The 14192-nt window shown below is 45.6% G+C and overlaps 1 protein-coding gene across 2 annotated transcripts in view; it reads left to right on the top strand.

Annotated features, from left to right (window-relative positions):
- The window catches only part of MYO7B (myosin VIIB), an 85836-nt gene that overhangs the window by 9149 nt on the left and 62495 nt on the right, over window positions 1-14192 (top strand). For both annotated transcript variants that reach the window (XM_045479392.1, XM_045479391.1), the window contains exons 2-3: window positions 530-569; window positions 12152-12265. In XM_045479392.1, the coding sequence (XP_045335348.1) occupies window positions 552-569; window positions 12152-12265 (132 nt within the window). In that variant the 5' untranslated portion in view covers window positions 530-551. The remainder of the gene's footprint in view (window positions 1-529; window positions 570-12151; window positions 12266-14192) is intronic.

The raw sequence follows: 14192 nt of genomic DNA, 5'->3' as shown, positions 1-14192 counted from the left end.
ACCAGGGTTGGATTCCCAGCTGTGCTGCTAACTTACTGGGTCACCTGCCCTTTGTGGGATCCCATTTAACAAATAGGGGAACACCTGTGTTTTGGGGTGCTATGATATTTATATAAAGTATGTCATGTGTCTTTAGCTATGCTGCCTTGCTTACCTCAGCACTCCCTATAGTGTGTGGTGGTGAATGGCTTTCACAGGTGTCCAAGCAGATAAAATTTGTGCTTCTGGATGACGGGGACTGTGTCTTAAGTACGTTTGGAACCACCCGGACTCCCCATGTCGAACCCAGTACTGAGTGCAAAACAGATGTTCAATAAAGATGAGATAGGATAGAAGAAACTGAGAAAGCATCTTCTCACACTTGGGTGGGACGGTGACTTATTCGTCCATTTATTCGAGAATCATTTCTTGAGCCGGGCCCCATGCAGGGCATTCGAGGATGTGCTGAGGTGCACACGTGGCCCCTGCCCTCCAGGGGCTCCAAGGCAGGGCCATGAGGACTGATAATCTGCTTTTTCTCTGCTCACAGGTCGGGGGAGCTGCCACCCAACATGTCGGCCTTCAAGCTGGTAAGAATTGCATCTATTGCATCCAGGGATTATCTGGGAATTACAATCAGCGAGAGGCAAGGAAAGCCCCCAAGGAAAATGTCAGAGACAAGGGAGTAGAAAGAACAAGACAGATTATATTACCTAAAGAAAATGAGTCTGGCCAACCTCTGGGCCTGAGCAGGTGGCCACACTTGGTGCAGTAATCCCTTACTTCTATTTAAGGCTTAAATGCCTTGACAAGGGGATTTCTCTTTTGTTGTCTCATTGCAACAGTTGCAAGGAGCTCACTCAGAGTGGATGGGAATCAAATACTGGGTCCAATCTCAACTTTGGGCTCTTCGCCATCTTCCCTCAGCTTAATAAACATCTAAGCGCCTGCTGTGTCCCAGTGGCCAAGAGATGGCTCCATGTGGAAAGGAAGCAAATGCTGAGACACTGCCCTGCCCTGGAGTGGGGGGTGGGGGGCACAGGCCTCCAGGCAGCTGGGGTGGTGCAAGCATTATGAGAGAAGGTTGGAGGCTGGAGGAGCCCAGAGGAGAGTCCCAAACCAGCTTGGGCATTCTTCCCTGCCCTCCACTCCACCCCACCCCTGAATTCCAACCCAAACCCAGGAAGGCTGGATAGAGAGAAGTCCTTTTTGATAAGAAAATGCCCCAGATATTCTTTTTCTGCATGCAAAGCCACACAGTGGCCATTGTCTCCTCCTGGCTGCTGGATCCACACTGCTGAGAGGGGACAGCATCACCCCGCAACCAAGGGCTCCTGCAACCAAGCCCTCCAACTATCTGAGTCACAGAAGGGTGGCTAGGGTTGTCTTTTCCAGAATAGAGACAGGCTGTTCTAGGCTGGAAAGAGAACACACGTGGTTTCAAAATTCAGGCTGCAGGGGCTTTTGGTATCTAAATCACTTTAGAACTTGGCACCATTTTGGAGCATGAAGAGCATGAGTTGTAAGGCAAAGCCAGGTTTATTTCACAAAGGAATATACCCATGGAATGCATTAGTCCCAAGGGGCCCATTGGGAACATGACTAACTTCAAGCAGAGTTTAAAAAGCTACCTTTTGGGGGCATATTATGCTCAAGTGCAATGGTACACCTGCTCTGTCTTCTAAGATTGCAGGTTCCTTGGGAAGACAGTGATGGCCTGATTCACCAATGGTCCCTTTAATGGGTCCTAGTGACTCCTGAATAAAGGGAAGAACCACACTGTGCTTATTCCTGACATACCATCCAGTGGTTCTACTCCATGCCCAGCACCACTCAGGCTCCTGACCCACGTTATATTCCATCTTCACAACAGCCCTGGGAAGCTGCCCCATTCAATAGGTGAGGAAACTGATGTCAGTGAGGTTAAGTGACTTGCCCAAGGCCATCTCACTCATGGAAGGTAGAGAAGGAATGAGAACCCAGTCTGTTTGACTCCAAAGGGGCTAACCATAGGCCGCTCTGCAAAACTGTGCCACAGCAAAATGCTATAACACATACCACAGACTGAGCAGCTTAAACAACAGAAATTTATTCTCTCACAGTTTTGGAGACTAGAAGTCCAATATCAAGGTGTCAGCAGGGTTTGTGTCTGGTGACACCTCTCTTTCTGGCTTGCAGATAGCCACCTTCTCACATGGCTTTCCTTCTTGTCACACAGAGAGAGAGAGTTCTCTGGTGTCTCTTCCTCTTATAAGGACACCAATCCCACCAGGTTAGGGCTCTACCTCTTTGACCTCATTTAACCTTAATTACTTTTTTATTTTTTTATTTTAATTTTTTATTTCTGAGATAGAGACAGAGCATGAGTGAGGGAGGGGCAGAGAGAGAGGGAGACACAGAATCCAAAGCAGGCTTCAGGCTCTGAGCTGTCAGAACAGAGCCTGATGCGGGGCTTGAACTCGTCAACTGCAAGATCATGACCTGAGCCGAAGTTGAACGCTCAACCGACTGAGCCACCTAGGAGACCCCCTTAATTACTTAAAAAAAAGATGTTTATTTATTTTTGAGAGAGAGAGAGAGAGAGAACACGTGCATGAGCAGGGGAAGGGCAGCTCTGCACTAACAGCAGAGGGCCCAACACGAGGCTCAAACTCACAAGCTGTGAGATCATGACCCAAGCTGAAGTCGGATGCTTAACTGACTGAGCCACCCAGGTGCCCCAACCTTGATTACCATTTTAAGGGCTGTATCTCCAAATACAGTTACACTGGGGGATAGAGCTTTGACATATGAATTTAGTCTACAACAGGCTTTAATGTTTACTTTAACCTGTATTGTTGAGAAAACTCAAACATGTTGAATAACTACATTATGGAAAAAAGTATCTTTTTGAAAACAATTAGCAGTGGACCCCGCCCCCCTCCAGGCTAATAAAAATCTTTAAACAAATTTTTTTTTTCAACGTTTATTTATTTTTGGGACAGAGAGAGACAGAGCATGAACGGGGGAGGGGCAGAGAGAGAGGGAGACACAGAATCGGAAACAGGCTCCAGGCTCTGAGCCGTCAGCCCAGAGCCCGACGCGGGGCTTGAACTCACGGACTGCGAGATCGTGACCTGGCTGAAGTCGGACGCTTAACCAACTGCGCCACCCAGGCGCCCCTAAACAAATTTTTTAATGTTTATTTATTTTTGAGAGGCAGGGGGATCCGAAGCAGGCTCTGTGCTGACAGCAGAGAGCCTGATGATGGGCTTGAACTCGTGAACCATGAGATCATGACCTGAGCCAAAGTCAGATGCTTAACCGACTGAGCCACCCAGGCATCCTGTAAACTCTTTTGATATAATTAAAATAGATCTCGAGTTGAGAGAAATTTGATTTTTGCACTTCAGAAGTATACCCCAGGCAGGGAGTGAGGTGGGGGTTTCTCCAGCAGCAGCTGAGGGTTCCTTCCTCAAAGAATATGGCTAACTCACTGCTCTGCCAGTTGCTTGCTGTATGACCTTGGCCAGGCTTTCCATTCTCTAGACCTTAGTTTTACCACTAGTCAGATGAACATGGGGCTGTCTGAGACTTCTCAGGACATCAGGGGCAGTGCCCTTTCTGACCCAGTGGTCCTGCCCAGGAGTGGGGAGACACAGCTACAGCTTGTGAGGTGCAAAGACCACACATGAACTAGCCACCTGTTACCCTAGTCAGCTGATACCCACTCCTCCAGTCTTCCTCCAACCTCTTTCAACCTCCTCCTCCTGATTTCTCTGCCCACCTCTTAGAGACAGACCAGCATGGTTCAAATCCCAACACTACCACTTACATCTTCGTGGTTAAATAGGAATAACGATACCATTGTCACAGGATTACATAGGGTCATTGGAAGTCGCACATAATCCCAAACTTTGATAACAACATTAGGACCACTAGATGTTCTGAATGTGTACAGTGGGTGACAGTGGTCTAGACTAAGGAAACAGCACATGCAAAGGCCCAAAGGGATCCAGGTCATGGTGCATCTGGGAAAGTACTGGGAGCAGGTGGTAAGTGCCAGGGCTGAATCTGCTCTGTCCACTGTGGTGGTCATGAGCCCCAGGTGCTACAAATACGTCTGCGTTGAATCGGGATGTGCTGTAAGTCTAAAGCACATGCCAGATCCAAGGACTCAGTACAAAGAATGTAAAATATCTCATTAACAATTTTTACATTTCTTACCTGTTTAAATGATAATATTTTGAATATACTGGATTAAATAACAACATTCTGGTGCAGCCACTCTGGAAAACAGTACAGAGTTTCCTTAAAAAGTCAAAAATAGAACTACTCTATGACCCAGCAATTGCACTACTAGGGATTTACCCAAAGGATACAAAAATATAGATTTGAAGGGATACATGCACCCTGGTATTTATAGCAGCATTATCAAAAATAGCCAAACTATGGGGCGCCTGGGTGGCGCAGTCGGTTGAGCGTCCGACTTCGGCCAGGTCACGATCTCGCGGTCCGTGAGTTCGAGCCCCGCGTCGGGCTCTGGGCTGATGGCTCAGAGCCTGGAGCCTGTTTCCGATTCTGTGTCTCCCTCTCTCTCTGCCCCTCCCCCGTTCATGCTCTGTCTCACTCTGTCCCAAAAATAAATAAACGTTGAAAAAAAAAAATTAAAAAAAAAAAAATAGCCAAACTATGGAAACAGCCCAAATGTCTACCCACCGAAGGATAAATAAAAAGTGGTGTATATATACAATGGAATATTAATCAGCCATCAAAAAGAATGAAATCTTTCCATTTGCAATGATGTGGATGGAGCTAGAGTGCATCATACTAAGCGAAGTAAGTCAGAGAAAAACAAATACCGTATGATTTCACTCACGTGGAATTTAAAACAGATAAACATAGGGGAAGGGAAAAAAAGAGAGAGAGAGAGGAAGGCAAACCTTAAGAGACTCAACCATAGAGAACAAATTGAGGGTTGATGGAGGGAAGTGGGTGGCAGGATGGACTAGATAGGTGCTGGGCACTTGTGATGAGCGCCAGGTGTTGTATGTAAGTGATGAATCACTACATTCTATACCTGGAACCAATTTTACCATATATGTTAACTAACTTGAATTCAAATAAAAACTGAAAATAAAAAAATAACAGCATTCATAACATTAATTTCACCTGTTTTTCTTTACATTTGAAAGGTGGCCGCTAGAAAATTTTCATTTTTTTTTTTTTTAGAACATTTTCAATTACACATGCGGTTTGAGCTGTATTTCTTTTCTTTTTTTTTTTTTTTAACGTTTATTTATTTTTGAGACAGAGAGAGACAGAGCATGAACGGGGGAGGGGCAGAGAGAGAGGGAGACACAGAATCGGAAACAGGCTCCAGGCTCTGAGCCATCAGCCCAGAGCCCGACGCGGGGCTCGAACTCACGGACCGCGAGATCGTGACCTGGCTGAAGTCGGACGCTTAACCGACTGCGCCACCCAGGCGCCCCTTGAGCTGTATTTCTATTGGACAGTGCTGGCCTTGACCACACACTAAGGATTTACAAATTGTGCATTGTATACAGCCTCCCTTTCTGGCAGCTGAGGGGATAGGATGAGTGTACTGGGCTGTATCACTTGCCCCACCCCTGAGCTGGACGGGATGGTGCTCACCAAGAACCCCATGAATTGGGGAGGGGTGAGTCCTCAAACAAAAGTTGAAGTCTTTTAAAGAAGGTGATTAGGTCTTGCATTGCCCATGTATTGTTCAACCATTAGATTGTCCCTGATTTTGGCTTTGGGGATCCCATCACAAGGATGCACACACAAGGTAGCTGACTTAAGGATGAACATGTAAATAGATCTTTCTCTTTGCCGTCATCACCAGCTTCTTCACCCCCCACCCTATGGGCAAGTGAGGAAACCGAGATCCTACTGCTGGCACACATTCTGAGCCACCCCAAGGCCCTGGGCAGAGCACGGTTTTCAGTCACATTAATGAAACCCCATCTTCCTTCCAAATGAGGACTATGAATGTTTACATATCTGTGTGCAGAGGGGCTGGGAACTATTCAATGCAGAAGACTGGTTGGAATTATTTTGAAATTCAAAGCACCTCTCTTAGATCGGCCCAGTCTCCAGTGCACAAAGTCATAAACGTTTGTTGACAAATCAATCATACCTTATCTTCAACCATACTTCATCAGATAGGGAGGGGATACAATGCCCAGGCACTGTGAGACATTCCTGAGAAAAACCAGGTCTTTGGCACCAGCAGTAACCATGCCATCTGTCCCTGCAGAGGGGACAGGCTTCTGTGGGTCTACTGATGGGCCTGCACTGGAGCTTAGACCAGGCCTGCTGCTGGAGCTCCCTTGATGACTCATCTGAGTCTTCATCTATCTGACTATATGCAGGCACAGACCATCTCTAGGTCCACCTCTTCTACTTTGGGAAGAGAAAGACGTGGCAGGTGGGCACAAGGTATCAGGGCACAGTGCCGTTTCAGTGAGGAGGCCAAAAGAGGCCACCTTTCTTGGGAGACATTAGTATGAAGGACCAGGTCTCCAGGGAGTGGGTTGTTCATGGCTTCTGGCCTTTACAGTAGTTTCTGTCTCATGCTGGGGCACTCCCACATTCTCTCCAGCAAGAGCTCTTCTCGCACCCAGCTGTCATGTATTTCCTATCATGCAGAGCAAGGAGGACTCCCAGGACTCCTCACATCTCCCTGCTTTCTTCAACTCCTCCTCCATTTCATGAGTCTCCATAGACACTCTTACTTTCTTCACGGCTGAGAGATGCTATTTCTCTTCTCCATTCTTTTCCTGATTCGGCAGCTCTTGCAGTCTTTTCCTGCTGATGGAGGTCATGAAGAAGCTCTATTTTCTGTGATGTGGCTTCTCATTTATTTCCTAGTAGAGCTTTGGCCAAATGGAGGGAACAAAAGTCATGTTCTTTGATTTCTTCTTCCAGCCCATGTGGGGCTCATGCCTCCGCAGTCTGGATTGGACATGGTGCCTGTCTTGTTCATCTCTGGTTAAGGTCAAGTTTGCTGTGAGATGCCCATCGTCTGCCTTTGACTTTCAATCTTGCTTTGATGATCTGCCAGCGGCTTCAGCTGCATGCTACAATTTCACCCTCTTTGTAAGAAAGCTTCTCCGGGATCTCTGAGGTGTCTGGTATGATCTGATTCGTTCACTGGGCCCAGTATGTTGTCAAACTGGTTTTCTGTATCCTGCAGCAACTGTTCCTTGCAGTTCTTTTTTGATTTGGCTTCCATTTTTATAAAATTGTACAGACATACCGTTTAAAGAATCAGTTTCCCACTGCCTCTTCCCCAGAGGTGACCACTGTCAAGCCTGCTATTGATTCTTGGGTATTTCCCTCTGTGTCTGGAAAGAACAGGCTCACAGTGCTACTGGAGTTTTTGGGTTCAGGCATCATCGATGACTGACTTCCTGCCATGTAAGAAAGGCCCTAGCTCCATGAGCCTACCCCCCTCCGGGCACTCACAAGTATGCTACTCATGTCTCTGTCCTCCCCAAATTGTTAAACCTAGCTTTGATCAGATCTGCATATTGAGTTTACTTATTTTATCTAAGTAAATGCTACCCTGAAGTGAGCCAGCGTACTCTAAGCACCGTGCTTTCCTTTGCTAGACTTTGTAATTGTCTTTTCCCCACCTGCTAAGGTTTCTGTGTATTTACCATGCCTTTAACACCCCCACTTTCTCCCAGACATGTCTGACTTCTCTCAAAATGTTCTGACTCAGTTTCATCCTCAGAGGGAAATCTCTCCCAGAGTTGCTGACTTGTGATATCTAGATTATGTCTTGTATTTCTGAGGCACACATCTTGACATCATCTTGGGAGCTCCTTCACAGCCAGTCTGAATACGCCTTTTGTCTCTCCTTTGTACTGACTCCCTACTCCTGGACCTGAGGTCTTTCTCTTGGATTACTCCCTCATTTTGATCTAGCACATCCTGCAATAGCTTTCTGAGAAGGGGTAACAACTTGCATATCTAAAATACATTTATTCACATGTGTCAGCTGGGCATGGGATTCCGTACTGGACAGAATTTTCCCTGAGAATTGTGAAGATGTTTATTCCATGTTGTCTTCTGGCTTCCAGCATTACTGTTGAGAAATCTGACACCATTCTCATTTTTTTAGCATAATGCAACACATTTGTTAATTTAATTTTTAATATTAAATTAAATTAATTTTTATTTATTTATTTATTTTATTTTTTAAATTTACATCCAAATTAGTTACCATATAGTGCAACAATGACTTCAGGAGTAGATTCCTTAATGTCCCTTACCCATTTAGCTCATCCACCCTCCCACAACCTCTCCAGTAACCCTCTGTTCTCCATATTTAAGAGTCTCTTATGTTTTGTCCCCCTCCCTGTTTTTATATTATTTTTGCCTCCCTTCCCTTGTGTACATATGTTCTGTGTCTTAAAGTCCTCATATGAGTGAAGTCATATGATATTTGTCTTTCTCTGACCAAATAATTCTGCTTAGCATAATATCTTCTAGTTCCATCCACATATTTGCAAATGGCAAGATTTCATTCTTTTTTGATTGCAGAGTAATACTCCATTGTACATATATACCACATCTTCTTTATCCATTCATCCATTGATGGACATTTGGGCTCTTTCCATACTTTGGCTATTGTGGATAGTGCTGCTATAAACATTGGGGTGCATGTGTCCCTTTGAAACAGCATACCTGTATCCTTTGGATAAATACCTAGCAGTGCAATTGGTGGGTCGTAGGGTAGTTCTATTTTTAATTTTTTGAGGAACCTCCATACTGTTGTCCAGCATGGCTGCACCAGCTTGCATTCCCACCAGCAGTGCAAAAGAGATCCTCTTTCTCCCTATCCTTGCCAACATCTGTTGTTGCCTGACTTGTTAATGTTAGCCATTCTGATGGGTGTGAGGTGGTATCTCATTGTGGTTTTGATTTGTATTTCCCTGATGATAAGTAATGTTGAGCATTTTTTCATGTGTCGGTTGGCCATCTGCATGTCTTCTTGGAGAAGTGTCTATTCATGTCTTTTGCCCATTTCGTCACTGCATTATTTGTTTTTTGGGTGTTGAGTTGGATAAATTCTTTATAGATTTTGGATACTAACCTTTTATCTGATATGTCATTTGCAAATATCTTCTCCCATTCTGTCAGTTGCCTTTTAGTTTTTCTGACTGTTTCCTTTGCTGTGCAGAAGCTTTTTACTTTGATGAGGTCCCAATAGTTCATTTTTGCTTTTGTTTCCCTTGCCTCTGAAGATGTGTTCAGTAAGAAGTTGCTGCAGCCAAGGTCAAAGAGGTTTGTGCCTTGCTTTCTCCTATAGGATTTTGTTGGTTTCTTGTCTTACATTTAGGTCTTTCATCCATTTTGAGTTTATTTTTGTGTATGGTGTAAGAAAGTTGTCCAGGTTCATTTTTCTGCATGTCGCTGTCCAGTTTTTCCAGCACCACTTGCTGAAGAGACTATCGTTATTCCATTGGATATTCTTTCCTGCTTTGTCAAAGATTAGTTGGCCATATGTTTGTGGGTCCATATCTGGGTTCTGTATTCTGTTCCATTGATCTGAGTGTTTGTTTTTGTGCCAACCATTCTCATTTTTGAGCCTTTGTACAAAATCTATTTTTTTCTCTCTGAAAGCTTTCATGATTTTCTCTTCGTCCCAAGTATTTTGAAACTTCATGATCATGAGTGTCGATGTGGATCTATTTTTATTCCTTGTACTATTGACTGAACTTTCTTCCCCAGTTTTTTTTCTAGAAGGCTTATGGGAATAATATTGTATCTTCAAAAATGTTTGTTACCTTTATACAGGAAGGACAATTTGGCTGGGTAAAAAGTTACTGGATTTCTTTTTTCTTTCTTTTTCCATTGTGGTAAAAAAAAAAATGCCTAACGTTAAATTTACCATTTTTAAGCACACAGTTCAGCATCAAGTATATTCACATTGTTGTGCAACAGATCTGAGAACTTTTTTTTTAATTTTTAAAAAATGTTTATTTATTTTTGAGAGGGAGAGAGAGACAGAGTGTAAGCAGGGGAGGGGCAGAGAGAAAGGGAGACACAGAATCAGAAGCAGGTTCCAGGCTCTGAGCTGTTAGCACAAAGCCAGACACGGGGCTCGAACACATGAACCGCAAGATCATGACCTGAGCTGAAGTCAGCTGCTTAACTGATTGAGCTACCCAGGCAACCCCAGACCTAAGAACTTTTAATCTTGCAAACTTGGAATTCTGTGCTCACTAAACACTATTTTCCCTCATTCCTCCTCCAGCCCTTGGCAACCACCTTTCTATTTTCTGTTTCTGTGATTTTGATTATTTTAGATACTTCTTTTTTTTTTCTTAAGGCTTATTTACTTTTGAGAGAGAGAGAGAGAGAGAGAGAACAGGGGAGGGGCAAAGAGAAAGGGAGACATAGAATCCAAAGCAGTCTCCAGGCTTTGAGCTGTCAGCACAGAGCTCGATGTGGGGCTTGAACCCACGAACTGTGAGATCATGACCTGAGCCAAAGTCTGACGCTCAACCATCTAAGCCATCCATATGCCCCAACTCTTTTAGATACTTCTTATAGTGGAATCATGGAGTATTTGTCTTTTTGTGACTAGCTTATCTCACTTGGCATGATGTCCTTGAGGTCCATCCATACTGTACCACATAACAGGATTTCCTTCCATTTTAAGGATATTCCTTTGTATGTATACATCACATTTTGTTTGTTTATTCATATGTTAATGGGCACTTGGATTGATTTCACCTATGGCTATTGTGAATAATGCTGCAATGAACATAGGAGTGCACATATGTCTTTACGATCCTTCTTTGAATTTCTTTGGATGTATACTCAGAAGTGGGATTGCTGGGTCATATGGTATATACATTTTTACTTTTTTGAGGAATCTCCGTATTATTTTCCCCAGTGGCTGTACCAGTTTACAATCCCACCAGCAGTGTATAACAGTTCCAGTGCCTCTAACACTTGATGTTTTCTGTTCTTTTGGTAGTGGCCATATTAATAGGTAGGTTGCTCTTTTCTTGAGATCTTTTAGTTGTTCAGCTCTCTATAGGATTTGAATTTGTCCTGAACTTTCTCCTTAGAAGTGAACTCATCTTTATTTTCAAAGCTCAAAAACCTTTACTAGTATATGTCCTGGAGCTGATTTTTCTTTGTCATTATTTCCTGGTACCTGATGTGCTTTCAATCTATAGATGCAAGGTTTCTTTAATATCTGGAAAGTTGTCTTGAATTATATCTTTAAATAATCTTCCTGGGTTTTATTTCCAGTTATCTTCTTTGGGTGCCCACGTATTTTTGTCCATCTTCCCTATCTATTCTTTTCTTCCTAATCCTCATTTAAAAAATTTCTCTGTCATTCAGCTCGCCCTCTCCTCCTGTCTTCAGTGATCTTTACTATGTTTATAGCAGTGATTGTTTTTCTGTTGTTTCCAATTCTGCTTTCATTCCTGGTCCATGTTATCTCTTCCATTTCTTTCTTGAGCTTTGCCAACTCAATTCTCATCCCTTTCACTTGTCTCAGCATCTAATTTCTGAGCTCTTGCTTCTGATCTACTCTTCAGTACATTTTTGGAAACTATGGTGAAATACTTGGCCACAACTTCCACTGTTCTCTGACAGTTTTGTTGGTTTGTTTGTTTTTCCTGGTATTAGTCACTTGCTCCTTTCCTCCTGTTGGATTTCAGTATCTTTGTATGTAGACCTGTGCTGGTTTGGGGATTACTCCTCTTTGAATGGGGTGAGCTTTCTTGGGTCAGAAGGAAGTTCATACGGGTCAATGCCATGTCACAGGCTAGCAGAAACCTATGAGATTTTAGTCTTTGCTTCTCCTCACCCAACGGGTTTTGGTCCTATAGGGCTATTCACAGGGCAAAGACTCTTTTTCCACCTCACAGTGGGACTGTTTTCCTGCAAATATAGCTTGTCTGTTTCCTAGAACCAAGGTAGGCCAGAGAATCTTCCATTGCTACCTCCCACTGCCATCCTGGCAAGAGCAAGAGAGAGTGGGAAAGGAGAGAGGGAATAAGAAGGAGAGGGAAAGAGGAGGAGGGGATATGAAGAGAGCATTGGAAAAGACGGCCCCCAGGAGAGGTAAGTCTTGAGCAGGAAAGGGAACATGGAACAGGTGTTTGACCACTGTCTTCTCTCTTCTGTCCAGGGTGACCATGTGTGGCTGAACCCCCTCCCTGCCAACAAGACCAGCGTGGCTATTGGGTGCATCATCAAGGAAACAAAGCCTGGCAAGATCTTGGTTGAAGATGATGAGGGCAAGGTCAGTGTGGCCAGGCTCTTCAGGGAGGCTGGGCCCTCTCAGCCCCACCCCAACCCCACCCCTCTAGGACCCTGAGCCCCTTTCCTCTTCTGTCACTGCTCTCCAACACCAGGGGTTTCAGAGCCCAGATGGGGAGAAACCTACCCAGTGGAACAGACCACAGTGGGGTCCTGTCATGGGGGACATCATGTGTCTGTCTTGGGGAATGTTTCTATAATGAAAGAGCAAGGAGTGAGTAGGTAGATGGAAAACTAGGCCAATTAAGGGAAGTAGGAAATAGGGAAGTGAGGAAGGGGCTGTGACAGAGAGGAGAGGGTGGCAGAAAGCTGCTTTGCCAAGTAAAGGAGGGTAAGCCTGGAGACCAGGAGGAGAGAAGGAAAGGTGTTCTTTGAGGAGAGGAGGGCCCCAGAATGTGAGGAGGAAGAAGACGAGGCTCAGCTGGTACTGAACAGAACAGCCCAGGTGAGAGAGACGTGGAAGCTGGGGTGGCCTGCTGGGGTGGCTTGCAGCTCAGCCATCTGGGGGTTGGGGGGTAGCTTCAGCCAAGTGTGGTACCATGAGGAAGGGCATGCAGGGCTAGGGGTCCAGCTCATCCCTTCAGTCCCCCTCAGGCAAACTTCTTTGCTGAGGTGATGCAGCATGGGGTATGTGGAGATTGGCCTCCAGGGAAAAGTTTCTAGGCTATGACCTGTAAGCTGCATATTAGGGAAGCCAGTAAAACATGAATGATTATATCTTCCATTTGCAAAGTGATGTTTTACAGTTTACAAAGCACTTTTACTTGCATTCTTTTATTCCAGCCATCTGTGAGGCCCCAGGTGATCCTGCCCCTGATCTCAATGACAGCCAAATCTGACTTCTGGCTACAAGCTACTCTGACCCTGGTCTGAAATTCACCATTAGCCCTGGCTTCACACTGACGCCTGGCTTCACACTGACCCCTGGCCTGACAGTGACGCCTGGCTTCACACTGACCCCTGGCTTCACACTGACGCTTGGCTTCACACTGACACCTGGCTTCACACTGACTTTGGCTTCACACTGACCCCTGGCCTGACAGTGACGTCTGGCTTCACACTGACCCCTGGCTTCACACTGACCCCTGGCTTCACACTGATGCTTGGCTTCACACTGACGCTTGGCTTCACACTGATGCTTGGCTTCACACTGACGCTTGGCTTCACACTGACCCCTGGCTTCACACTGATGCTTGGCTTCACACTGACGCCTGGCTTCACACTGACCCCTGGCTTCACACTGATGCCTGGCTTCACACTGACCCCTGGCTTCACACTGACGCCTGGCTTCACACTGACCCCTGGCTTCACACTGACGCCTGGCTTCACACTGACCCCTGGCTTCACACTGACACTTGGCTTCACACTGACCCCTGGCTTCACACTGACACTTGGCTTCACACTGACCCCTGGCTTCACACTGGCGCCTGGCTTCACACTGACCCCTGGCTTCACACTGACGCTTGGCTTCACACTGACCCCTGGCTTCACACTGACGCCTGGCTTCACGCTGACGCTTGGTTTTACACTGACCCCTGGCTTCACACTGACACTTGGCTTCACATTGACCCCTGGCTTCACACTGACGCCTGGCTTCACAGTGACGCCTGGCTTTACACTGATGCCTGGCTTCACACTGACTCCTGGCTTCACACTGACCCCTGGCTTCACACTGACGCCTGGCTTCACACTGACCCCTGGCTTCACACTGACGCTTGGCTTCACACTGACCCCTGGCTTCACACTGACGCTTGGCTTCACACTGATGCCTGGCTTCACACTGGCGCTTGGCTTCACACTGACCCCTGGCTTCACAATGACCCCTGGCTTCACACTGACGCTTGGCTTCATGCTGACCCCTGGCTCTAGACAGGTCCTTTCTCCAACTGCAAACTGCCCTGATCCTCCCT

The sequence above is a fragment of the Leopardus geoffroyi genome, chromosome C1, assembly GCF_018350155.1.
Source record: "Leopardus geoffroyi isolate Oge1 chromosome C1, O.geoffroyi_Oge1_pat1.0, whole genome shotgun sequence".
Classification (NCBI taxonomy): Eukaryota; Metazoa; Chordata; class Mammalia; order Carnivora; family Felidae; genus Leopardus; species Leopardus geoffroyi.
This window is presented reverse-complemented; position numbering and strand designations above follow the sequence as displayed.